The 25,403-nt window shown below is 46.0% G+C and overlaps 2 protein-coding genes across 2 annotated transcripts; one reads left to right on the forward strand and one right to left on the reverse strand.

Annotated features, from left to right (window-relative positions):
- LOC122371667 (larval cuticle protein LCP-17-like) lies at positions 1-2,108 on the reverse strand. Its single transcript, XM_043348130.1, has 2 exons — positions 1,892-2,108; positions 1-676 (listed from the first exon to the last, which is right to left on the reverse strand). The coding sequence occupies exons 1-2, from the start codon at positions 1,898-1,900 to the stop codon at positions 359-361; spliced, it is 327 nt and encodes a 108-aa protein (XP_043204065.1). The 5' UTR covers positions 1,901-2,108; the 3' UTR covers positions 1-358.
- An 11,386-nt stretch (positions 2,109-13,494) lies between these two features.
- LOC122371665 lies at positions 13,495-25,225 on the forward strand (the record flags this gene model as incomplete). Its single annotated transcript, XM_043348128.1, has 6 exons — positions 13,495-14,222; positions 16,915-17,064; positions 17,350-17,777; positions 20,386-20,481; positions 20,852-20,966; positions 25,065-25,225. Coding segments are annotated over exons 1-6 (973 nt in total), but the record flags the coding sequence as incomplete, so codon positions are not given.
- Between the last annotated feature and the right edge of the window lie 178 nt (positions 25,226-25,403).

The following is a 25,403-nucleotide window of genomic DNA, read 5'->3' on the forward strand; positions in this document are numbered from 1 at the left end:
TCATAGCCAAATCATATATTCGACACATTGATAACGCGAAATGCACACACAAAATATACCTAAATATCACCATTCGTTGCAGAAAATTCATAGTAAAAAAGGAAGAGCCTATCCAATCACTAATTACTTCAACCCTTTGCATGGTATATTATCACTTATAAACGAAAAAGTACCTATTGGTGCGACAGAATTTGGGAGAAAATACAGTAAGCAAACACGATCTTATGTCAGCAAAGAACCGAAAAAATATGTACGCACAAAATAAATAAAACATTTTTCAGCTACGGCACTACACCAGCACCTGCCAGTATCACTCCCCTTAGCATCCAATCACCACGCCTCAGACCCCCTGATGACGTCACTGCTGCGGGATGACGTCAGAGGTGGCACGGTAGCCATTCTCGTCAGCCACCCAGTCGACTCTAATACGCTGACCGTTGGGCGCCGTGTACTCATAGGTGCCGGACATGCTCATAGAGCCCGTCTCCGGCTCGGGGCCCGGCAGACTCTCTCCCTGAGCTTGGATCACGATGCCGTTGTCAGTTTCCACCTCACTCCGATAGCTGTTGTCGATGGCCTGTTCGAATTCGTTTTTGATGGTGCGAGCGTTGACGTCACTGCCTCGGACGTACTGGGGCGTGGCGGCGGCGACCGAGACCAGAGCGGCGAGCAATAGCTGGAGCAGAAAATGGGTGGTGAGTGGAAGGAAACGGTGAGAGAGAGAGAGAGAGAGAGAGAGAGAGAGAGAGAGAGAGAGAGAGAGAGAGAGAGAGAGAGGGAGAGACAGAGAGAGAGAGAGAGAGAGAGAGAGAGAGAGGGGAGAGAGAGAGAGAGTGAGAGAGAGAGAGAGAGAGAGAGAGAGAGAGAGAGAGAGAGAGAGAGAGAGAGAGAGAGAGAGAGAGAGAGAGAGAGAGAGAGAGAGAGAGAGAGAGAGAGAGAGAGAGAGAGAGAGAGAGAGAGAGAGAGAGAGAAGATAATCGTGTTGAACGCAGTCACAGGCCAACAGTATACAGCGATATTCTTCGCTCCTGAACATTCTGACCGGTGAACACATACCGGCATAAAAAAGACACTAAGGCCGTCTATGACGAGACATGCCTAATGAAGAATGCTGATGTAAATGAAGCGTGCTCAATTTGGATAAGTTTGAAACTTAGATGAGCTGGGCACAATGTTTTATTCTTTAAATCACTATCCAGATGAGCTGTAGGGAGCGTTCGTAGTTGTCCAAAAATCCATCAATCTTCACATCGAGAGATTGCCAATAATATTTATATATCCAACGATATGCTGCCTTATTTGTGTAGAATCTGTGCAATGCTGATGATCTACACATGGTGTCTTTAAGAGCACCTATTCCATAAGCCTTATCCTAAGGCATTCCTAAAAAGGGGCCTTGAGATGGTCGAAGTACTGTTATCATAAGCAGTATTGCAATGGAGATCAATCGCGATTCTAATTTCGTGACTGTTGTCTTCTGGCTGGCATTTTATAGCCATGGCCCTGGGGATTATTCTTTTCGCAGCTGGTTGCATATAGGACACTGATTTCATAATCTGCTCTAGCATACGCCATACGTTTTGAATACTTTTGTCAACAATGGCTTCACACAAAACTAGTTCAATAATAGGCATCTTATTGAAAAGTGAAGTTTGATAGCGAAGAATGTATACTTTTGTTGCAACTGAAAATATACGAGCCCCAAAGAGGAAAATTGAGCTTCTAACAGGAATTGAAGGAATTTTATTTTATCAACAAAAGTAAATAATCGGCTAAGCTTGATTGTGTTACTCACCCATATTGACATAGAAAATTGTGAGACTTTTGGAATGGAACTATAGTAATTAAACAAGCAAGGAACAAGGCAGCCCAGTCTATCCAAGCCACTCACCAGTTTCATATTCACAGCTTCGTTTTCTTCACAGGGCGACTCAAAATGCAGCCGATCTATAAAGAACAGCGGACCGAGCACCGAACCCTGTGATACACCAGCGAGGGATCGGCGGCGCGGTCCTTTATACGGCCGCCTCTTTAGCCGCGGGGTACACGGATTAAGGAGTGCCTCTCGTGGGGTGGACGGGGCCAAACACTTAGCAGTGACCTGTCTGATGGCCGACTGGGTCAGTGGCTCATAACTCCTGGATCAGAAGGAGCGAGGGGGAGGGTGCGCGGCGTCATAGTGTCGATGGTGGGATACTGATACTTGGAGCGGTGAATGCTCATGAATAGTGGTGCTGTTATTACTGATATACTGATACTATTAATTGCAATGCTATTACAGACGAACCCCACATTGAGGCGACACCATGACTTGTTACATTTCACTGTGGTATCCCCAGGATATCACGTCACCATGCAAATGGGAGATAGGTATCATTGTTCGTAGTCTGTAACTATTGTTACCGTTCTTCTATGCCGCGTTGTGAGAAATGAGGTCTGGCCATCGACGGGCTGTCCCGCGGTGATTACATTAGTGCTGTCATTCCATCCATCTGACCTCAAACCAGAAAACAGCCTTCCCCTCCCCACTGAAGTTCGACCAGCCAAAAAGTCACGTGGATTTCATTATCGGGCACGCGCAGCTTTTTTGTACCAAGCTACCTCCGGAAATAAGTTTTCAACGGGGATGAATAGTGCCACTTCCAATAAGCTGATTACGCTGGGGACGAGCCAGAGCCGATATACCGCGAGTTTGGCGGTCTCAAGGTCCGACGTATTGGTGGTTGTCGATAATGCCCGACTGCCAAGCAGCCAGAAAATTGCGAATCGGATTTCATTGAATTCAATCACCACCCAGGAACATTTCTCTTGCGGCTGGTCTGGAAGTGTTGGTTTGATTTATTTATTGCGCGCACAAAAGTACCACGATCAAATAAGTTCAAGTTCTCATAACGCATGGGAATCTGCAGAGAACAGGCGTTAAACAGGGTTGTTAAATGATTATCCACATGTCCGTTTCAATTAATTGTTCGTAGTTGACTAACTAAGCACATCGTGACCCGAAGAGTGAGCAGTATGAAGTTAGGTGCCTCAAACTGACCAGATTAGCCAGTGTTTCAAAAATCAGATGCTGCATGTAATCATGGTCTCCATAAGGCTGACTCATTTCGGCTGTTGTATTATGCAAGCCTCGAATTACGGAAGGGGCTAATGCAAAATAAAATGCCTTGCATGCATAACGGAGAACGCCTTCTGTGTTATTTTTGTTCAGCAATTACAATGTTTTTGGCACCAGATTCAGCGAACTGCGACTGATGCGTATTTCTCGACCGAAGTCCATTGCCTTCTTGACGCCACTATCACATTATTCTCGCCACACCACCCAAACGACCTTTGACTGTGACAAGTCACCCTGACAGTACCCTTTCTGACGTCACACCTCCTGCAGAGGACCATTCAGCTGATTTGACCCTGAGGGCACACGATGGACATCTACCCAATGATAAGCCCCTGCAAGACTTGCGTCACCACATTTGAATAATCCCTGACGCAGAGGACCTGGTCACCACACGGCACGGTACGACGACGAGATAACGATTTTTCGCGGTGAAGTCAAGGTTATTGGAGACACTGCTGTGGAACCTTGGTTGCGACGAACCGCGAAAAGGTGAGCATGGTTCCCTGAACTCAGGTAACCATCAGTGGCGGCGGAATAGGGGGTGCAGGGGGTGCAGCTGCACCCCCATCGACAAACATGGGGGTGAAAACATATCTTTTTGCACCCCCAAAATCCGTGCAAGGGGCCCGTCACACCATCCAATACATTTTCTCCTGAAAACCAGTGATCGAGAAATGAACACTGATGTGGAATCATCCGGGATGTCCAATTATGGTTAGGAGCGCCCCATGCTAGTCTTTGGGGCCCCCACACCGACTAGAAGTGTTCCGAGCCGCGTTTGGTGCTCCATGCGCCATGCGGCATCTGAGGGCCCCCACGACGGCCTCAGAGGGCCCTTTTATGACGATCTCTGAGGGCTCCCACGACGACCTCTGTCCCCTGGGGCCCTACAACGGCCACTTAGGGCCCTCATGACGACCGCTGAGGGTCCCACAGAGAGTCTAGGGCCCCAAGGAGACTCCAGAGGCCACGCTGGCCTCTGAGGGCCCTATGACGGCCTCTGAGGGCCCTATGACGGCACGGCCTCTGAGGGCCCTTACGATCTCTGAGGGCTCTCACGACGACCTCTGTCACCTGGGGCCCTATAACGACCACTAAGGGCCCTCATGACGACCGCTGAGGGTTCCACAGGACTCCAGGGGCCCCACTGGCCTCTGAGGGCCCTCGTGACGGCCCTAGACCCAACTCAAGTCTGAGGGCCCATTTGGCTTCAGACGGCCCAGCGACTGCCTCTGAGGGCCCCAACACAACCAGGCTGCAGGGGCTATGCTGGCATCTGAGGGCCCTGCAACGGTCTATTGAGGGCCCTAACGATGGCCTCTAGTGGTCTTACCAAGGCCTATGAGAGCCCTGCAAAGGTATCTGGGGGCCCATGAAGACCCTCACTATGGCCAAGGACCCTCATGACGACCTCTGATGATCCTCTCGAAGGCTTCTAAGGGCCCTCACAACAACTTCTGAGGACCCAAGGATGGTCCCTGAGGGGCTGAGGGCCCTGACGACGACCTCTCTGGGCCCTCACAATGGTCTCTAAGACCCAACGCAAGCTCCAAAGGCCCACGCTGGCGTCTGAGGGTTCAACGACGGCCTCTGAGGGCCTCGACGCAGGCAGGCTCCAGGGGCCATGCTGACCTCTGAGGGCCCTCTTGACGGCTTCTAGGGGCTAACGAAGGCTTCAAGGGCCAACGCTGGCCTCTGAAGAACCTTACGACGGCCTCGGAGGGTGTCACCTCAACGCAGGCAGGTGCCAGGAGACATGCTGGCCTCTGAGGGCCCCGCAGAGTTCAGCTTCAGAGGACCCAACGACCTTTGTGGACCTTACGAAATACGAAGGTCTCCGAGAGCTCACGCAGGCTCCTGGAATTCCACACTGATTCTCAGGCCCCATGCCGGCTTGTTGCGGCACTTTAATCTGCTCTTGGTGCCCCGTCGCTGGCCTCTGAGAGTCTCAATGTCGGAACTTATGGGGTCATGGGCCCTACACCGGCTTTTATGGCCCCTACATCGACTCTTGGGACTCATGACCCATGAAATGTGGGACTAAGCGGCTTCTAAGTCCTAAGAATCCCCATGCTGGTTCTAGTAGCCGCCAGCCGAATATTTGGGCTCACACGCGAGCTCCTGGGACCCCGTGCATATCCCAGGGGTCTACCTGCCTCTAAGATCCCACACATACTTTTGGGGCTCAAACGCTTGCCCCTGAAGGCCCCACTGAGACCCCTTTCCTCTATTCAGTCCTCCATACCGGCTCTTTAGGCTAAACATCGGCTCCTGTGGCCTCCATCCCGGCTTTGGAGGGCCTCCATACAGGCTTTTTTGGGGTCCGATACCGGATTCTGAGAGCCCTCAAAAGACTTTCGAACCTATACACCTACAGAACGAGGCAAGCCGATCTATTCAGCCACCCCAACATACGTCGTCCACTCCAGAAGTTTTGAGACTGCCCTCGTAAAAGCCCTATTAACAGTGCTAGATTCTTGTCGCTTTCATGTGTCCTTACCACAGTTGTCGTAAACGTACTTGCATCATTTTGTTTTTGTACGTTGCAAGAGACGGCTAGGGCATCACCCTGAACACGGCAAGTCGCAAGCGGCTTGTCACAGCGGCCAGTGCACAGCATGGTCAGGCTGTTAATGTGAGGACAACTTTGAGGGTCGCTAGGCAATACAATTTTGTGATTAGCTTGATAAAATACCCCAGAAACATTTAAAAATAACACTTCAGTGACTTGGGACGAAAGCTGGATGTATTTTTACCGATCCAGACACCAAGAGACAAAGTGTTCAATGGAAGCACACTGACTCCCCCAGACCCAAGAAAACCAGGCAGAGCAGGTCCACTGTGAAGCTCATAATAATCCTGTATTTTGACAAAAAGGCATTATATTCATTAGCTGGGTCCCGTGCACGGCCAGATGATTAACAAGGAATGTTTCATGAAAGTTCTAGGGGAGTTGAGAAAGGGAATTCGCCGCAAGAGATCCGAACTCTTCAAATTTGGCCAGGGGCACCTGCACCAGGTCAACGCACCCACCCACAAGTCCATCAAGGTGACGAGCTAACTAACACAGATGAGCATCAGAACTGTCCCTCATCCTCCCCACAGTCCAGATCTGGCCATCTGTGGCTTCTGGATGTTCCCCAGAATGACAGAGAAGCTCAGGGGACGCCGGTTGGAGGATTTGGAGGAGATGAATGAGGCTGTGACAGAGGCCCTGGGCACCTTCACTTTGGGAGACTTCCAGCGGGCCTTCAAGAAGTGGCTGGAGCGCTACAACAAGTGTATTGAACTCGGGAGGTCTCATTTCGAGAGTCACTGAAGTTTCATGCTGTTCTGAAACAGCAAACTGTCTCTAATGAAAAAGCCTCAAAACTTCTGGAGTGCACCACGTACGCACTGAATCCGGTAGGCGGAGAATGTGTTACCGTGGCGTGACACTGCTCAACGGTATAGGGGCAGATCCCTGTGAGCCCGGGTTTCGTAGAGCTGTCAGAGCGGTCGTCGGATCTGTCGATCCTCAGTGATGATCGGAGTGAGTTGATGTATGAGTGGTATGCGTGTGGAACGTGAATGTGGCCTAAATTCGTCCTTTTTGTACTTGTAACTGACGTGAAAGAGTGAAAAGCCATGGTGAGTGGACTTCTTTTGAATAAATCTGAATTCTGAATTTTGAATTCTGAAACCTTTCAGCAACTTTCAAGGGACCGACCCTGATCGGAGGGCTCATTCAGCCTGGGGAGTCATGTAGGTCTCTGGAGGAGTCTCTATGTGGTCGGTTTCCAAGGGGCTTCTAAGCACGGTCTTCTTGGAACGGTCTCGTAGGGCCCTCAATGGTCCACTGCGGATCCAGAAAAGTGGTTTGAGACGCTGCAGTGCGGGTGGTGGCTAGACTAAAAGATTAGCCGATAAAAAAAAACTAGCTGCATTTGCTTCTTTATGCTTTCATTATTTGAGATAGGTATGTACACTGCAATTTTAAACCTTTTACAGAACTTGTGTGTATGGGGATAATTTTCCAAAATCTTCGTTTTCCATAAATCAATAATAATCACTCAAAAAAAAAAATGAAGGGGGGGGGGGGCAAAACTTCCAGAGGAGCCCCTTGAGAAAACTTTGCACCCCCATCCAAAATTACCTTCCGCCGCCACTGCCATTTGGAACCACCGGGTCTGACACACAGCTGGGAAACAAAGCAGCCAAGACATGATGGTTGAAACAAATGCCGAGGATTCAGGAAACGTGTGGAAATTGGAAAATACATCATGACCAGCGGAGTGGAAACCCGTACCTATCCAAAGGAGCTCAAACCACAAATATGCATACTTTGGAAACGCTATCGGCAGTCAAAATCTTCGGTTATTTCATTCGTCCGTTAATAACTGGACTAATAAAAGAAATAGGAGACTATCGAAGTAACCATTGTAGCGGTATCACCAGCCATGAAATCCATGTAGGTACATACATTTCATACATTTCATGTATTTCATGGTCAAGGGCAAAAGACCAAGTATAAATAAACTCATGCCAGCTGGATCACGCAGTTGCGGTTGGCAGCTGGTAGCTTGCAGTTGCATCATCACGCTCCAAGTCGCATCCCTAATGTCGTCGGATAATCCTATTACATGCTATATTTTCGCCATCTGCAATGATTCTCTCATTATGACCAGCCTGGTGTTGACGCCATCGGGCCATTTGTGAGGCCAGTTCATTCCGTCCTCTATCCGGCCAAGTAATTTTCTTCTCACTGCATCGACATCGGGTAAGCCTCAGACTGAGCCTTAATTATTGGGCCTGTTTCAAAACACGCTAAAATGGGATGCTACGGGGCGAGAGGAAAAAATAAGAATGCGGGTTCGAAGATTGAGATATGATGAGGCACATGAAATTAGAGCTATATACCAGAAAATATCGTATCACCTTAGATCAAGAAGGCTTACTTTGAGACGTTTCGAGATCGAGACGTTTTGAGGAGGTTCACAATGCCTCGCATCGCATCATTCTATGTAGATTCAGCTCAATACTTGACAAAATAAAAGTCAAATGAACCATACTTGTGCTGATAGTCGAGCGCCAGATGCTACAACACGTACCCGATCTGACCAACACTCACCCTCGCCACACTCGTGAGTCTTCCTCTCACGCCTTGTATGCGTGTCTTCTGGCTGACGAAATCGTGCGACAACCAGCAATTCGCTCCTCAACAATCGTGCATCCTCCCGTACTGGCGTGAGTCGGGTCACGACTCACGAGTGACCGGGTCAAGTTCACGGAAAGCTAGGTCAAGGACGCCACCGGCGCACGGCGGTGCGCTAGGCGGCTGCAAAAAGCTTAATGAGCATTAATCGCCCGTTAATCTCTGCTAATCGCCGGGACTTTCTCGCGAGGACGCCCTGATCGGTGCCTGTGATTGCGACGGAATGAGAAAGAAGATGGGATAGTAATGCTATTATGCTATTATTTGAGATGGTAATGCTATTAGGATGTGAGGAGCTCCTGGGTTTGATGCAATGATAGTGAACATCCCATGCCGGCTTTGAAATTGCAGCTGACATTTGGAAACGACATTTAGGTACTTATATTATATGCATTTTTGCGAGCAGCTGACAGTTGCCAACAACAAAGACGGTTGTAAAATTGGAATAGCTGTTCAAAGTTTCGGCAATGGCGAAAGAATGGGAGAAAATCCCGGTCAAAACTAAGGCTGACTATCAGTTGACAACACATGGGTAGGCAATAGGCATACTTTCACTTTCATGCAACTAGTGAAAGAAAGCGTTTGAATCTGTCCGTGGGTTGAACGATAAACGACCCACGTAACGGTAAACTAGTGACGTCACGACCCTGTCACGTGGCTTATTGGTCAGTAGTTGTCAAAATGAAACGACCGACAGACCATCCCAACCTCGGACCGTAACCTCTTCCGACCCCAGCCTCATCTCCGCTCATTGAGTTAGCGTTGGGGGCGTCGTTCAGCTAAATTTATCTGCAATGCGCCGACAGTTATATGCCTTACGAGGCATTAAGTTTCGACGTTTGTAACTGGATTTGTGTAATAAAAAAGGATCGAAGGTAGCCTTCGTCGAAGATTAAGTCAAAGCGAGCTTGTCGCTGTTACTGCTGAACGCTCTCAGCTGCAGGGATGAAATCGCCTCTTTGTGCACATTAGTAGTTTAAGCCCTGGTAAATAACATGTATTTATCAATAATTTCAACTTTCGACGGTTAGGATGATGAGAAACTATGCCGTTTTCAGTTTTGAGCCTTTTATGAATATACCTACAATAATTCCAACTTCGCATCTAGAAAAAAACATCTGTAGCAAACAGTTTGTGGGACATTTGCAACCAGGTTTTTTAAATCAAAACGCATTAATTGAAAACTACCTTCCTTAGCAACAAAATATGCTTTTAACCCTCGCCGGCCGGGGGGGTGCCGCCCCCCCTAGTTTTTTCACGATAGCTCCGAACCCGCTGGCGATAGAAAGCTGAAACTTGGCATACCTGACCTTTGATTCAAGCCGGATCTTTTGACACCAACTGCATTTTTGGGTCAGGTCAGGTCACTGACCTATGACGTCATAAGTGAACCTCTGCACGGTCTTCAGATGTCGCAACTTCGCAACACCCTCACTGCCAGAGGAGATGTCACAGGGAAATGAAACTTGCAGGATCTAGTATCCATTATGAGTCTCACAACTTGTATATCTCGGATTTTTCCTAAAGGTCATATGAGGTCAGGTTATTTTCGTGACCTCACCATTATAAGTCAATGGGGAAAAATGAAAACTGCTATTCTGGCGCCGGGAACGATCTCCAACTATCTCAAGCACACAGAATCGTGTTTTGATGCACTCCTTGCAAGGTTAGATGCGTCACTTTTGCAATGTTGACCTTGCGTGACGTCATCTATGACGTCATCAAGGTCATATTAGTTTTTCGTCAATAACTCTTGACCAAATTGAGCTAGCGAGTCGGGAAAGCCACCAATGGACTCAGGAAGACCTGCCGAATCGAATGATATGCGACATGACCTCTTTCGACCAGCTTCGCTGACCTGACCTTGACCTGAGGTCAACACCCCAAGTTGACCTGACCCGGACAAAAAGTATATCATTCGACGCGCCTGAGCGAGGCGTACACGATGCTGCCAAAATCGCGGCTCTGTGGCCGTTTTTTGCGAAGTTATTGACCAAAAACTGAACCGTACCCTGGGGCACTTGACCTGACCTCAGAGGTCACCGGTTGACCTAGGACCTTAAAATCGGGTACCAATCTCTGCGTCTCGTAACGGCGCACACGTTCGTTTTTTCCGCGACGCGCTAGCTCCACCAGGGGCGAAACGGCGAGGGGGATCGTACCCGCCACCCCACCCCCCCCCCCCTCGGCCGGCGCGTATGTAGAAAACCAATAGGTCCGGCGAGGGTTAAATAACACCTCTAACTGCAGAGTACATTCATATTTTCATCAGACTTTCAGCTTCAATCTCATTTGTTTTCTGACTCATGAGATGCACCAGTACAAAGGTACTGCCAGCATTGCTACACATTTCGTGCCAATGCAAGCTAGCAGCTCGTGGTGTCAGCGCAATAATTCCGCACTAGCATAGCCGTGGGCGTCAACTGTCATCTACATACAGCTCATACGTCTGAAATCCCAGCAACACGCAGTCTTAGCACCGTTGACATTCCAGAAGAGGTGCTCCTAGGTTGCAACAGAATTGAGTACCTGGTATGATCCAACGCCGCCAGGCCCCAGCAATCAGCAGCAGTGGGCGGAGCTGATGGTGTCGCTGGGGACATGTGGGGAAATCGCTGAATATTTCAATGAAATCGTTGCTGCCCAGTGCCCACTACTATTTATTTTGTTCTTTGAATTATTTAATTATATTTGATATTTTACGCTAGCTTTGTTCAGCTATGTGCTTTATTTAGCAACAAATGTGTTTTATCAGAAACATTTATTTTAGAATACCTAATTTATCTCCGGAACACCCATCGCTTACCTTACCAACGCCCATAAAAGACCAGTATAACGCCTTTTGGGGCGACTAACGGAGCGAGCGAGAGGGTGGGCCTTGCACGTGCGAAATTGCGAGGGGGTACCTCCAACTGACTTGTGCACGGCACCCTACTAACCGGTCTCTAGCGATGTACCAAATTTGGGCACAATCGGCCCAGCCGTTCTCGAGATCTGGAAGCGGCACCCTGCACGTGCGCACGTGCAAAATGGGTCCCAACTGGCTTGCGCACGGCACCCTACTAACCGGTCCCTAACTGTGTACCAAATTTGAGCGCAATCGGTGGAGCCGTTCTCGAGATCTGGAAACGACCCCTGCACGTGCGCACGTGCAGCAACGCCCCAACTCTGGCACATGGATATGCAGTGCCTAGTGGGTGCCTACTTACATGCCAACTTTCAGCGCAATCGGCCAAGTAGTTACCGAGATATTGCAACAATTACAAAACGGACACCTCTTCGTTTTGCACGTGGCACGTGCATAAGGGGTCACCCACATGCATCGGGAATAGTCCAATACTTGGTAGAAGGAATGAAGCTACCCTACAAAAATCGCCGCGTGTAAATCGGTCAAGTGGTTGCTGAGATATAAGCCTCGCAAAAGCGTGACCACGGCCGGCCGGCCGGCCGGCCGGCCGCTCATACTCAGAAATTTCCGTTAAAGGGACACTCCCACCTTAACATTAGTTTTGAGTTGAGATAGCCAAATTGGTGGCCATGGCCTGCAAATACCGGTTTGGGCACTCACAACATCGACAAATGCTTTATTTCGGAGATATGGAATTTCAAACTTGCAGTTTTCGGATTCTAAGGGGCTAGTGCATTGGTATGCCCCCTTAGAATTTGTGACGTCAGCGGAGATCTAACGATTTTTAAATGTTTTACTAAAACGTTTGGTAGCACGCGGTGGTATATGCTGCTTTGCGCGCAACAAATGCCGCACTTTCAAATAAAGTCGCTAGGAACAGCGGAGATCCCAAAAAGTAAACAAAAGTAAAAGTCTAATATCTTGAAAACCGGTGAATATTTTTCGATGAAATTTGGTAGATATTCGTTTTCGCTCTTTCTGAACCGAGCGACATCACTTTCGTGCCAATTCATTAACTTTTTTGAAGGTGGGAGGGTCCCTTTAATCTAAGGAAAGACTACGCTCGCTTCGCTCGCTCCGTAATTATGCTTATGCTGACAGCGACCAATAAACACCCGATACTTTTCCAGAACAGCCCGATTTTATTGTTGCAAAACTTAACTCAAAACGAGTGACCTTTCAAAACGACAAGAGCCGGAGCGGCCATGTTTAACGTCAATATTGGCAACATCATCTACAACATGTTACTCTTATGCATGGGTTAATCTGCAGCCCACGTAGAGGGAAATAGAAAGGTGAAACAGTTTTTAGTTACGCCATTTAAATCGTGACGCACCCATGTGCTTGCCGCTCGGCATAACATTGACTGATCAAACAATATGGAAAGTTGAATGTGATAATTGCTCGATACTCCACATGATCAAGCGATAATCCCGGTTTTTGGGCGTCCTAGCCGACTGATGCGACCCCTAGACCGAAAAAGATTTGAGGTTAAACGGTGCCAACAGATGGCACTGCACTACTTATAGTGCACGGAGCTAAGCCGTCCTAAAATGCCAAAATAACAGATCGTCATAACAGGCCAAATACTTCGTCAAATACTCATTTGTGCGATCGAGAGTGCTTTCTATATTCATGGGCATATCGTTAGACAGCTGGCGAGGGGAGTGATATATCATATATCCATTCTCCATGTCTCTAATGAGCGAGCAATAATTGGTGCTCTCCAGTAATTGATTAATTCTGGTAGCAGAGCCGGGGTCATGGTCAGTCTAAGCCCAGGCCTAGATACCAGGTACATTGCTTCATATCTACTCAATGTCAATCCGGTACCAAAATGCTGGTATGCTAAATTCAAACAAATGCCAGCTTGACTTGGTATTTTGATGAATATATTTTTGACATTTATATTGCTTGTTTTTGAAACCGCACTTATGAGTAATGAAGTGGAGAATAATGAATTACGAATCCTTACCATAAATTCTACAACTCGGCTCAGTTTGGATATTGTACCATGCTCTCTTTTTACTCCATACTTTTCGTTGAAGTCAGGTTTGGTATCTGTTTTTCAAATACCTGCAACGGAAATCACAAGTTCATACCTACATTAGGAGACAGACACGTCGCGTAGACAGCACAATCAGGGTCAACCATAGAACCGTCACGTCCATCACGTCACATCCATCACGTACGTCACGTCACGTCACGTCTCCCGGCACGGTGTGACGTGACTCCGCTGGGGGGGGGGGGGGGGGGGACGGAAGGCCAGAGGTCACTGTCATACCTGCCATTGACGGTCTGACATTGGTCTCTCTACAGGCGGCACCTAACCAGCTCGACATGTATTAGAGTTGGGATTTGTGGTGTGAGGATCTCTGTAGAGCAACAGAAAGTGAACGTCGCGAGTGGCGTGTATTTCGCAAAGTTCGCTGCAAAGTGACTCGTGCGAAGTGAAGTGACTGTGAATGAAGTGAAGCACTGAGCACAATTGAGGCAGAAATTTGAACTGCTGACGATTTGAGGCCTGTATATTCATACAGGGTCTTTATATATATGTAGTCGGTCAGTGTCTTTCTTCTCAAGCAAGTGAATTTGATTACCGAGATTCGAAGCGCAGTGAATTTAAAAAAACAGTTACGACTTACGGACATATTTGTAGAGCAACAGTGTGGATGATCAATTCGATTACCTTGACCGAAAACGACTGAAAAGGTAAATCCAATCGAACAAGAGAGCTAAGGCAAGAATAAGGCGTCTCAGAAACAGCAAGAGTGCCAACTAATTGCGGAACGATTGATCTGAGGAAGCATACCTAAGTAACGCCACGATTCATCGATACAGTGGAAACAGTGCAGCTCAGTGACGTGGCGCTTCACAGTTTACACTCAGTAACTCAGTGACCTTACGCCCAGTAACTCCGTGACGCTACACTCGTCACTCAGTGACGGTTCCTGATCAACAACGCCGAACCCAGGCGCAATGAAGAAGTCAGCCATTTTACGGTAAGTGAATAATGTTTTGTAATACGGCCGCTCACATAGTTGTACATATCTTTCTGAGAGGAAGTAGATTGCGTCAATATTTGTTCATCTCAGGTGGTGGGAGCTTAGGCACGAAACAGAAACAGAAGTGCAGATGTGCAAATGAACTCAACCAATAAACTTTAACCTAGAATTCCCATATCTGCGGTGAAATGTTGCCAGTTCTGGTAAAGTTTATTCAGGCCAACGTTATAGCGGAATACACGAGGAACAAAATAAATGAAAATGAAGCATAACGAAAAGTGAGCTTGGCAACAAGCATGCTTTGAAGAAGTCCCGATAGGCGTTATCACAAGTGTATTCGCGGCCATTGGGGCGACGTAAGAAAAGAAGAAAACAACTGGCCCCAAGAACTTTAAATTATCAGTTAGCATGCACCTTTTCCTTGATATGTAGGGAATTTACCATTAATTGTTAGAGAAAATTGCATTTAAAATCTTCCCTTTATGCTTTTTTTCATCGTTTGCACAGTATGTTCTTTTACTAAGCTAGAAACACTAATTATAAATAGTTCCCGCATCATCAAGAACAATAGGAAAGGCTTGAAGTGAATACAATAATCTAAACGGTTTTGTAATCCATGTGAAGACACTTCTAAAATTGCCTGTAGAAATATTAAAGGCAAAAGTTCAACTTTTTCACAAGACGGATGGCTATAAAACTATTCAACGTGTGACAACTTAGCCGGTATTTCGTCGCCTACAGCCCAGCTTTTCCTAGTGACCGATGGAGGCGCTGCTATCGATGTCCGCCCGTGCCGCCTAACGCCGAAGGTAAAAGTTGATGCTGCATTGAGCACCAATGCGCACCGGCAATACCAGTTTTATCAGTCACAGGTCTATCAAAATATTGCTTTTGCATGCCAAATCAGCGTCATTTTGTACTTGATAGTGCTTTTTACGGAGCGAGCGAAGCGAGCGGAGTCTCATACTGAATTAAAGGAAGACTGCCACCTTCAAAAAGTTTTCTCAGATCGGCCTATGATTTATTCCCTGGACAAAACAAAATTTTAGAATTGACCTGACAAAGTATCATCACGTGAATCGCGAAAAAAATTGTCGATTATCATACAATTATCAATCGGTTAATGTCTAGCGACAATGTTTACACATCACTAGAATTCAAGGTCATAAGATTATTACATTTTATTTGAAAAAGTAAGGTATTTTATGATTTACTAATATATGATTTCATAAGAAATTGGCCATGTTTAATTTATTTTGCATTTAAGTTCGTAAAACATTTAAAAAATCATAGCTCATTTGGAATGGGTCTGGCCCATGTTAAACCCCATTTCCCACACTTTTTTGGAAAAAATGAACTACTGAATATATAAGTTTAACTTTTATTTTGACACTCCAAAATTCTTCTCTGATCTCGAAACAATCAAAGTTTTGACATATATTTACCAAAAGATAAGAAAATTCATGTTTCAAAGTTATCGATAAACAGTAGAGATGTCGGTTTTCTTGGACTAAAAAAATGGCATCAAACTGAACTTTGGTCTCCGATTTCTCGCAAACGGGTTCGAATTTCGGAAAATCGACTTCAGTCTGGGACATAGGTGGCTCAGCTCTAGTGAAAACCGTTTTGTGAAAAAAGGTGGCAGTCTACCTTTAAGGGAAAATCCTGAGTATGAGCGGCCGGCCGGCCGGCCGGCCGGCCGGCCGTGGGGACGCTCTTCAAAAGCTAATATCTTAGGAACGGGACATCCGATTGACAAGCGGTCTTCTTTACTGAATGTCACTTGGACGTAAAAGTTCTGTGGTGTGATGGCCACCATGCGTTCTTGCCAACCACCGCACGTGGCGCGCGGTAAAGTTGGACATTTTTTAAGAACCCCCAAAATTGCAACCTCAATAACGGCACAACGGTTGGGCCGATTGAATTGAAACTCGGTACACAGTTAGGTCTCCATCAGATAATTCATCTGCATGTGTTAAGGTTGGGGTGCTACAGCACGTGCGCACGTGCAGGGGGCGCTCCCAGATCTCGAGAACGGCTGGGCCGATTGCGCTCAAATTTGGTACACGGTTGGGGACCAGTTAGTAGGGTGCCGTGCAAAAGTCAGTTTGGACCCCGCTTGCACGTGCGCACGTGCAGTGTGCCGCTTCCAGATCTCGAGAACGGCTTGGCCGATTGCGCTGAAATTTGGCACATCGCTAAAGACCGGTTAGTAGGGTGCAGTGCACAAGTTAGTTGGAGGTACCCCCTCGCAATTTCGCACGTGCAAGGCCCATCCTCTCGCTCGCTCCGTTGGTCGCCCAAAAGGCGTTTTACTGGTTAGATATATTTATAATGCATCAGTTAGAATGTGCAAAAAAGTTTTACGATAAATTACCAGGAAAAAGCAATTTAGCTCCGATACTTATCGGAGCCGATATCGGAGCACGGTGGTCGCTGATGGCACGTTCTCAAATGAATTATAGGGGCATTACAAAAAGAAACAAATCAATTCGTTTATTATAAATCACCAGCCGGCGGAAATGTTGAACAGAGATGGAACAGAAATATCAGCTATGGCGAATCTTGAGACATCGGCAGACCTCAGCTAAAATTGGCATCTACAGGTGCACCGGGAATTCATCTGCAACATGTCAGCAGCAAAACTTTTTGTTCGTACTGTCACTGACAGACTTATTCCATTTTCCAGATGGATGATTCTGGAGATGGTGGCGGCATCATTGGTAGTTTCTTCTCCCCTCATACATCGGTGCCGCACAGACCAATTCATGGACTACCTAAAAAACAACGACAAGAAAAAAATACGAATATGTCTTAGCAAAAATGAGACATACAACAGGTAAGAGGAGGGAAAGAGCTGCTACGCTTGTTCAGCAGCGGCTCTATCTACATATAGACTATAAGGGCCAACATATTACTTTCTTGCGAACGATAGAAATACATCCAGGACACATATCTTCACTTGGTGTAGCTAAAGCTCTAAAACGACCATGCACTCCTTCCTCATTTTATATGATCAGTAAATTATATTGACACCAAGCACAATCTGATGAAAAAAATTGATGTTGTAAGCGTGGCCTTTACGGGGAAGGCAATCTTACGCATCTTTCACCTTTGTTTGCAGTCTTTGCCGTGAAGAGCTATTTCTGGACATTCAGGGGTCGAAATTCCCTGTCGAGGTGCTGATCAAATGGCGTCAGCTGTGCTCAGGGCAACCCGAGTACAACGTCACTGGCACAGTCACAATGGGTGTCGAAAGTGGGCTTCAAGATGGCCGCCGACAGTCCACCCAAGATGGCCGCCGCCAGGTGATGCGTCTGGACGGTCTGACCGCCGGACGTTTACCTCCCGGCCGGTATATTGCTATGATTACTGTGGCTGAGAGAGATGAGAGACAGGAGGGTTATGCGGGGAAATCAGCATCTCTAAGAGAGGAGCCTCGTGGGTCCTCTGACGCACCTGGGAGGTTCATAGCCGCCGGCCGGCGGCCCAGTGAAGATACGGATTCCAAGAGGAGCCAGGGTATCACAGAACTATACACTAGCGAATTCAGTAAGCTTTTTACATACATCTTAGCATAGTGCATGTGTATGGCAGTTCCACATATCCTTTTGATCGGTAATGAGTTATAATATACCTATATTCAGAGTATCATTTTCGAGTCCTATGTAAATAATGTTGAACATTAGTGAGCGTTAAAAAGATGTCACTTTGGCAATTCCACCGATATATTCGGATAATATGAGGTACTGCCGTGATCACTGATCAAAGATATTTAACGACTCAATGCAAGGAATATCATATTATTGATTCAAGCTACGTGTATTGTCATTGACTAAGCTGTCAAATGAGAGCGAACGGTATAAGGTACCGACATTCTTTTCTCAAACAGGTGGGACTCCAATGCCTACATCAATTATAAAAAACTATAGATCAATGAAAATCTTGACGGATGGACAGAAAACGGCTGATCCAATGAGGAGCTTAAAACTCTTTGCCGGCAGCGCCATCGTTGTTCACATGGTCTGTTTGTAGGCTAGATAAAAGTGCCGTATCATTCTCTTTGAAATTTAAATGCTACCTTTTCACTGAAAAACATGAAAGAAGAGCAAACAAGTCATATTAAACTACAAAGAGACAAGTGTGAATGGATTGTAGAGTGTGTATGTTGAGGTGTCTCTTAGAACGGATACAACCACTAATCGCAGTGACATAGCACTGCTAAGCTAATCATTTGCTTATCATTGTTTATCATCAGACTTCTAACAGCTTAGTAGCACGTTGACTTTTTTGGTACGTTCCAGTTATAGTGCTGTATACCGGCCACCGGGCTTCGGTAAAAGCATTGGTTATGCTCGGGCTTACAGCGAAAGCCGATCTTTCAGAAATTTAACCCGCGCCCTGCTGGGGGGGTGTTTGAACACCCCCCCCCCTTGTGGTTTTTTCTGTCATAGCTACACCGAGTGACCGATCGCTTTGAAACTTTCAGCGATTGCTAAGAGCAATAGCATGTACAAAATGTATATCTCAGAATTTTGATATCGATGACCTAAGGTCAGGTCAATTTTGCGACCTCCCCATTATAAGTCAATGGGAGAAAATTGAAATGCGCCTCTTTTGGACAAAATACATTATAAACACTCCCAAACACCGAATTACAAGTGGCTTAGACACACTGAACATGAAAATGGTGTCCGTGACCCTTGTTTATGCCCTGAGGTCATCTTAGGTCACGAATGGTATCTAACAGTTTTTCGCAAATAACTTTTGATAGAGGCATGCTAGAGCGATGAAAACGCTTTAGATGTGTTCAGCTCGACGATACGGATCGACTGATATGCAACATGACCCTTTCCGGTCAGGTCATGACCTTGACCTGAGGTCAAATTTTCAAGTTGACCTTTCAAGGTCAACTTATAGTTCATTCGATGCGTCTTGACGAGAGGAACACAATGCCGGTAAAAGTAAGCTCGTACAAGGCTTGGGTCAAAAGTTATTGCAGAAAAACTGTTTCCGAAAAAATCGGCTATTTTTGCAATTTTTGCCCCCTGCAGGCAAAACCGTTGACGTTAGGTCAAATCTGAGAGAATTATTCAGAAAGGGCTTTAATAGGGCTATCGAAAGCGCTTTTCCGCGGCGCTGTAGCTCTATTGGTTCTCGAGTTATGCGTTGGCTTCTTGGAAATTTTCGACATTCGACCTGGAAATCGGCGAAATTTTGCCTTCAATGACCTCTGGTGACCTGACCTTTGACCTGACCAAAAAATTGACCGAAATGATTTCGTCATTATTTTTGACGCTCTTTCGAACGCCGCCTTCCGCGTATCGCTACGTGGCCCAGGAGCCGAGTTACAAGGGGGGGGGGTGTTCAAACACCCCCCCCCCCAGCAGGGCGTGGAAATCCAGGACCCCCAGCCGGGCGCGGGTTAATCCACATTATGCGTGCATTTTGTTCAAATTGAGATAATTAACTAACAGTGACTGACGTTTCTCTCACAGCAGTGTTTCAAACAATATTATTTCCAGCGATTGGAGAGGACATTTTCCAATTGCAACCAATTCTGCCTGCCAAATTACTGTCTATTGTAACTCAGGTTTACGTCTGATTTTACTTTGGTTTTGTAAAAATAATGCCGTTTCAATTCACTATTATGCGTAGAAAACCGACAATCGCTAAATTCGCTATCGCAATATTAGGCGTAATGTAATTTGCCATGAAAAAAGAAATTGTCTGATCCAATGCATGTGGTAAAGGCCTTGTAGACCTGACCAATGACCATTCGTAATGAAGCACCTCTGAATGCATTGGATTATAACTTAAGAAGCCTTCAGTTGAGAACTTGATACATGCACAACGTTTGGACAGCTTTCATTGTGCACAGACCTCTGCACATCGAGAGACCTCCTTATATACTGTATAAAGATCAGTATAGGTACATAGGTCCATTTGAGAACATTATTGTTTGTTTCAATGATATGTGCCGTGGGTGGGGTTGGATAATAGGTATTCTTTATCAAAAACAAAACAAAAAGCAAATTGAAGAATCTATATTTGCTTTTTGTAACACCAGTCACATGAAATGTTAATTTCTGCTGGTTGCGTGAAACATTTTTCTTTGCGTGAAGCATTGTCATACAACATTACAACCCGTCTTTTTCAGCTAAGGGCCTTGAGAATGCATGCCCAGTGACAAATATCAACATGGATACCTGTTTTGAACAGGGATTCAAAAACGCGCGGCTGAAATTTGAGAACAGTAAGTAGACAATGCATTAACGATTAAACCATATTCTGTGTGTACTTCATGTGACGATACGAAGCGCAGAAAAAAAAACACATCCAAGGCTTAGCAATCATTTTGCGTAACGAACTTCAGTTACTGCCATTCAAAAATCGTTTAGCTTGAGGATAGTTTCAAGTAAGGCGGACTATCGAATTCGTACTTTTTCAGAAACTGTGAGCAAATTCACGTATCATCTAAATTACCTCATGTTGCGTTTTAGCAACAGGCCAACTCAAGCAAAATAAATATGTATATCATTTCCCTTATCACGTTCAGATAGCCTACATAAACCTCAATTCACCTTTCCATTTCGTTTCACATTGTTTCCGCTGTGTCGTTCCAGTGGACCCGCTGCATTTCAACACCACTCTAAAGGGAGGCTCCCGGGCTGTCGCCTGGGAAGTCGATGGCAATGTTAGCGTCGCCGGTATTTCAAACTACACCGTGAAAATATCAAAGTAAGTGAGTCTTACGAGGCACGCGCACTCTGTCCGTCGTGCAAATATATTCAGCAATGTTTGTCAAAATTTAATCATGTTTGAGGATGAAACATGCATTATGCATGCAATTGGCTATGGTGTATTCTTATGGATGGTATCAAACGACATTATTCGCTGCTATTTTGAATTTCCGTTTTTGGTTTGCTTTGCGAGCATGACTCTAAAAAGATCAAAAGAAATCTGTGACATAATGCTTTGCATTATCTCTCCCATCTCTACATTCACCGGGCTCGAATTACTCACTCGAATAATTAAGCTTTCATGTGCAGCTATAGCAGGCATCATCTGTCCGGACCAGAAGCCGGAGGAAACTGAAAGCACATTCAGGGTATTTCGTGCGCAGGAGCATGAGCCAGAAGACTTCCTGTAATAAACGTACACGTAAGGTCAATGGGGAGCATTGCCATCCTTGAACTATTGAATTAGCATCCAAGTCTTGTATCCAGGAGCCCAGCGGGGCACGGGTTAACCCGGCGGCCGCTGGGCCTCCGCGCCACCCGCCGGCCGCTGGGGGGGGGCATAAAGTTGCCCCCCCCCCTTTACTTCTGCGACGATATCGTCGCAACGCGAAGAGATAGAGAAGCGAAACTTTGCACACATCTTCCTGAATACCTAGCCGAGGTTGTGTCCAAATTTGGTGTCGATCCCATTTGAAATGACGTCACAGTGACGTCATAAGTGAAATTATAGATTTGCGACTCTCATATTCCTCACGATACATCACATATATGGGACCAAATATAAAGGGCCGATTATTGGTCAGAAACTAGATGGAAGTGTAGTAAGATGTTTTAGGGTGACAGCAGGTGCTGTCTAGTTCATTTACAGTCGAGTTTCATGCTCAGCGTCATCAGAAACGGTCCATATCGGAAAACGACAAAACTTTATGACGTCACTGTGACGTCATCTTAGGTGCTACAACCACCAAACTTTCCTCAAACATTGCCTAGGTATTCATTTGAAGCTATGCCAAGTTTCACGTTCGTAGCTCATCAGGCTTCGGAGATATTTCACAAAACGTAAAGGGGGGGCAACTTTATGCCCCCCCCCCCCCAGCGGCTCGTGGGTTAAATGTGGACAAGGTATTGGTATTACTATAGACCTCTGTATCCGTCGGTATACATAGACCTATGGTATTCCCGGTATTCTTTGCCTTCTATCAGACTTTCATCACGCTTTTGGCATGCCGAAACTTTCAGAGTTGACGGTAAATCAAAAGCATCGTTGTCCGCGTCTTTATTGGTACACACATAGTTGCCATCTTGCGAGAGAAGTTGAACGAATGATAATGGTAGGTATGTGACATTTCTTTGATGTTCTGTAATCTGTTTTATAAATGTTTTAATAATTTCCCACGCCCTCGGCATTCTAATTACAAGAGTTGTACAATCAGATGGCAAACACAGCAAGCTGTACTGTTGTGATGAACTAACGTAATTGCAACTTGTTTTTTTTTCATTTCCAAGCCCTTATCTGTTTATTTTTTCTAAGTTTTAGTCACTTACTAAGTTTATTAACGTCAGTCGCCTTGCTTATTAACAGGCGTTACATTATGCCCCAAATGCTTAATTCAGTGACGTTTGTTGTTTTACTGTACATTTCGAGGAATTGGAAAATACGTCATATATTTCTGCAGCTCGAAGCGCCAGCCGTGAGGAAAAGGCCATCTCTTCCAACTCGACTCCTGGCCCTTATAATGACAAGTCTCTATCGTGTCTTATCAGTGATTTTGAAGAAAACTGTTTTGGCCCCTGGTGACATTACAGGGCTGAACTCCGTCGCGCTTGTTTCAATGCAATGCAATGTAGTGCACATTTGCTCATCAATACACAATAAGCCTGGCGTGCTTTTGGTATAACACCTTTTTCGACATTATGCTTCTTCGTTGAATGTTTAAACTTACTTTGATCTAACATTGATCACAAATCTGACAGGCGTAACCAAAGGCAGCGTGACACGCATGTTCAAAGCGCTGAAACATGGACGGGTTTTTGAACAGCATCTTTATCTTAATGCCGCCCTAGGACCCATTCACAATTTGCATCAAAAGAGTTTTTGAAGCCTCAGTACGCACATTTTTGTTCTGACATAACATTTCCATTTCATACGGATGGAAATTGTATGCCTTTATGTCAGCGCTGACGCTTATTATGAGTTCAGTGAGCACTGCTAAATTCCCTGGCCACCGCCTACTTCACTACGCTATAGGCCTACGCACGTAAGTTACGCACGAGTTGACGTCCGCATGTTTCCTACGAATTTCAGGATCTAACGCTTAGATATGTCAATCGGATACCAACTTTTTGGTATACCGATACCAAACCGATACCAACTTGGTATTTGGTATTTCAAGGCGAATAAATTTGGTATTTTGTTGGTATTGTGAATCGTCGCTGATGTAAAAGAGGCTGTGAATTCGGTAAAAAGTTGGTATTTCCCTCAGTTTCTGAAGTTGCTTTGGTTTTGGTATTTTCCTATGGTTATTGTTGGTATTTGGTTTGGTTTCGGTATCACGATTTTCTGTAACTGACATCACTACTAACGCTGATGCAACCAGCTCTGGGAATAGGTTACTATAATAGGGACGGCTTTAAATACTCGATTGTAGACATACATTGGCCAATCATGGAGGCCACGGGGGGTAATGATTATTATATGGCAATGGACTGCTCAGACCAACTACATAATTGCACATTCCCGCTGTCACTACGGCCGCTTGTTGCACGCCGATCTCAATGCACCCGTGCCTCGGCTACCAAAACTGACTTTGTAATAAGTGAATGAGGACTTTACTCCACAAGAAATCGTTCGGGTCGGAGCTTTCGAATTGTATTTACAAAACTTCGTCAGTGAGTCGTGATCGGGCTCGGGGGGTATCGGTCGCAAAATGAAAATAATTTTTGGTCAATTTTGCGACCGATACCCCCCTAACCCGATTACGACTCGCCGACGAAGTTTTGTAAATACAATTCGAAAGCTCCGACCCGAACGATTTCTTGTGGAGTAAAGTCATCATTCACTTATTACATCAACAAACTCCACATCATATCCTCAAGAAAACTGACTTTAATCGCACCGTTTAGTAGATCTAACGAAAATAAAACTACGCTACAACATTCAGTGACTATAAGCAGCGGCCCAATCGGGCAGAAAAGTCGCTGACTTACGCTTTGGACCACGATACGGGTCACGTCAGTTCTCCCAGCGCTCCGCACTCAACGCTCAATGTTGAAGGCCAACAAAGAGAAGTCAAGTCAAACACTCAATGTTTAACTTGAGCGCTGCATCGGAAGACCTGTATGGCTGCGGCAGGTGATGCAAGGCCATATAAAGCTGATGTGTATGACGCTCATACACGCTCGCTTGATGGTTGTTTGTTATACAGTGTTATCTACGACTGCGTCAGCAGACCCAAATACTTAGCAAGCATATGTAGTTCCCTGGCAAAATGCTTCACGGCATTTCATTGTCAGACAAATGGACAGTGCTTTTATACGCTTTCCTTTTGTCTAAGCCAGTAAGCCTTTTTCATTTGCAGCTGTCGTTACAAAAGTGCAAATTGATAAAAGTAAAGCAATATGTAAAATAAACCACGAACAATTCGGTTCTATCACAAAACGCATGCAGCCCTAGAACGGTATACGATCCATAGCTCTAGCGTCGTTGGCTATTTCCGACCTGCTAGATTGCGTCTCCTTGGGGATCAGCCGAAATAACGTTCATCTCACCTCTAAGACCCAAGGCCCCTAGGGTCTAAATTCATCTGACCCCGCGCTTCTCCTTAATCCCAAGACACGCATAACCTCAACCTGACCTTTCATGGCCCAAGAGATGAAGGCTCAAACACAAGGAAGCCTTTTTCTTCACTCATCACTCCTTACTTTTTTACCTTTCGTGTCCCTATAACGCATGTTTTCGTTTTCCACCTCTGATCTTCTAGGGTACGATAATCTCCAGAGAACCTAATTCCGATAACTATTGGGGGATTATCTATCCACAAAACACCTTATTGAGGCAATTTCATTCAACTGACCCCTGCACCATGTCGTTCCCCAGAGCGGAGAGTTCGGATGACCCGCACCAGAACCGACCTCTGACGATCACGACGGCCTGGGTGGCGCCCCTCTGGAGGATCGAGCTCGGACTTACCTACCACCTGACCGTCATCCCAGACGTCATCGTCATCAAAATGGCCGCCAGAGTGGCGATGGCGTTGCGTGAGTGAGCGGGAAGGGGCGGCTTTGGGGTACGGGGAGGGCAGGGTTTTGTTACGGCGGTTTGGGTTAGACAGCGAGTAATTTACTGTACCCAGTGGAAACCTGTTACAGCCTGTTACGGGTGCGAGAAAACCTGAGGAGTTCGCCATTTCATGTTCCACCTAAATAGAATGTACCC

This window comes from Amphibalanus amphitrite, unplaced genomic scaffold, assembly GCF_019059575.1.
Source record: "Amphibalanus amphitrite isolate SeventyFive unplaced genomic scaffold, NRLGWU_Aamphi_draft 001268F_arrow, whole genome shotgun sequence".
NCBI classification, from domain to species: Eukaryota; Metazoa; Arthropoda; class Thecostraca; order Balanomorpha; family Balanidae; genus Amphibalanus; species Amphibalanus amphitrite.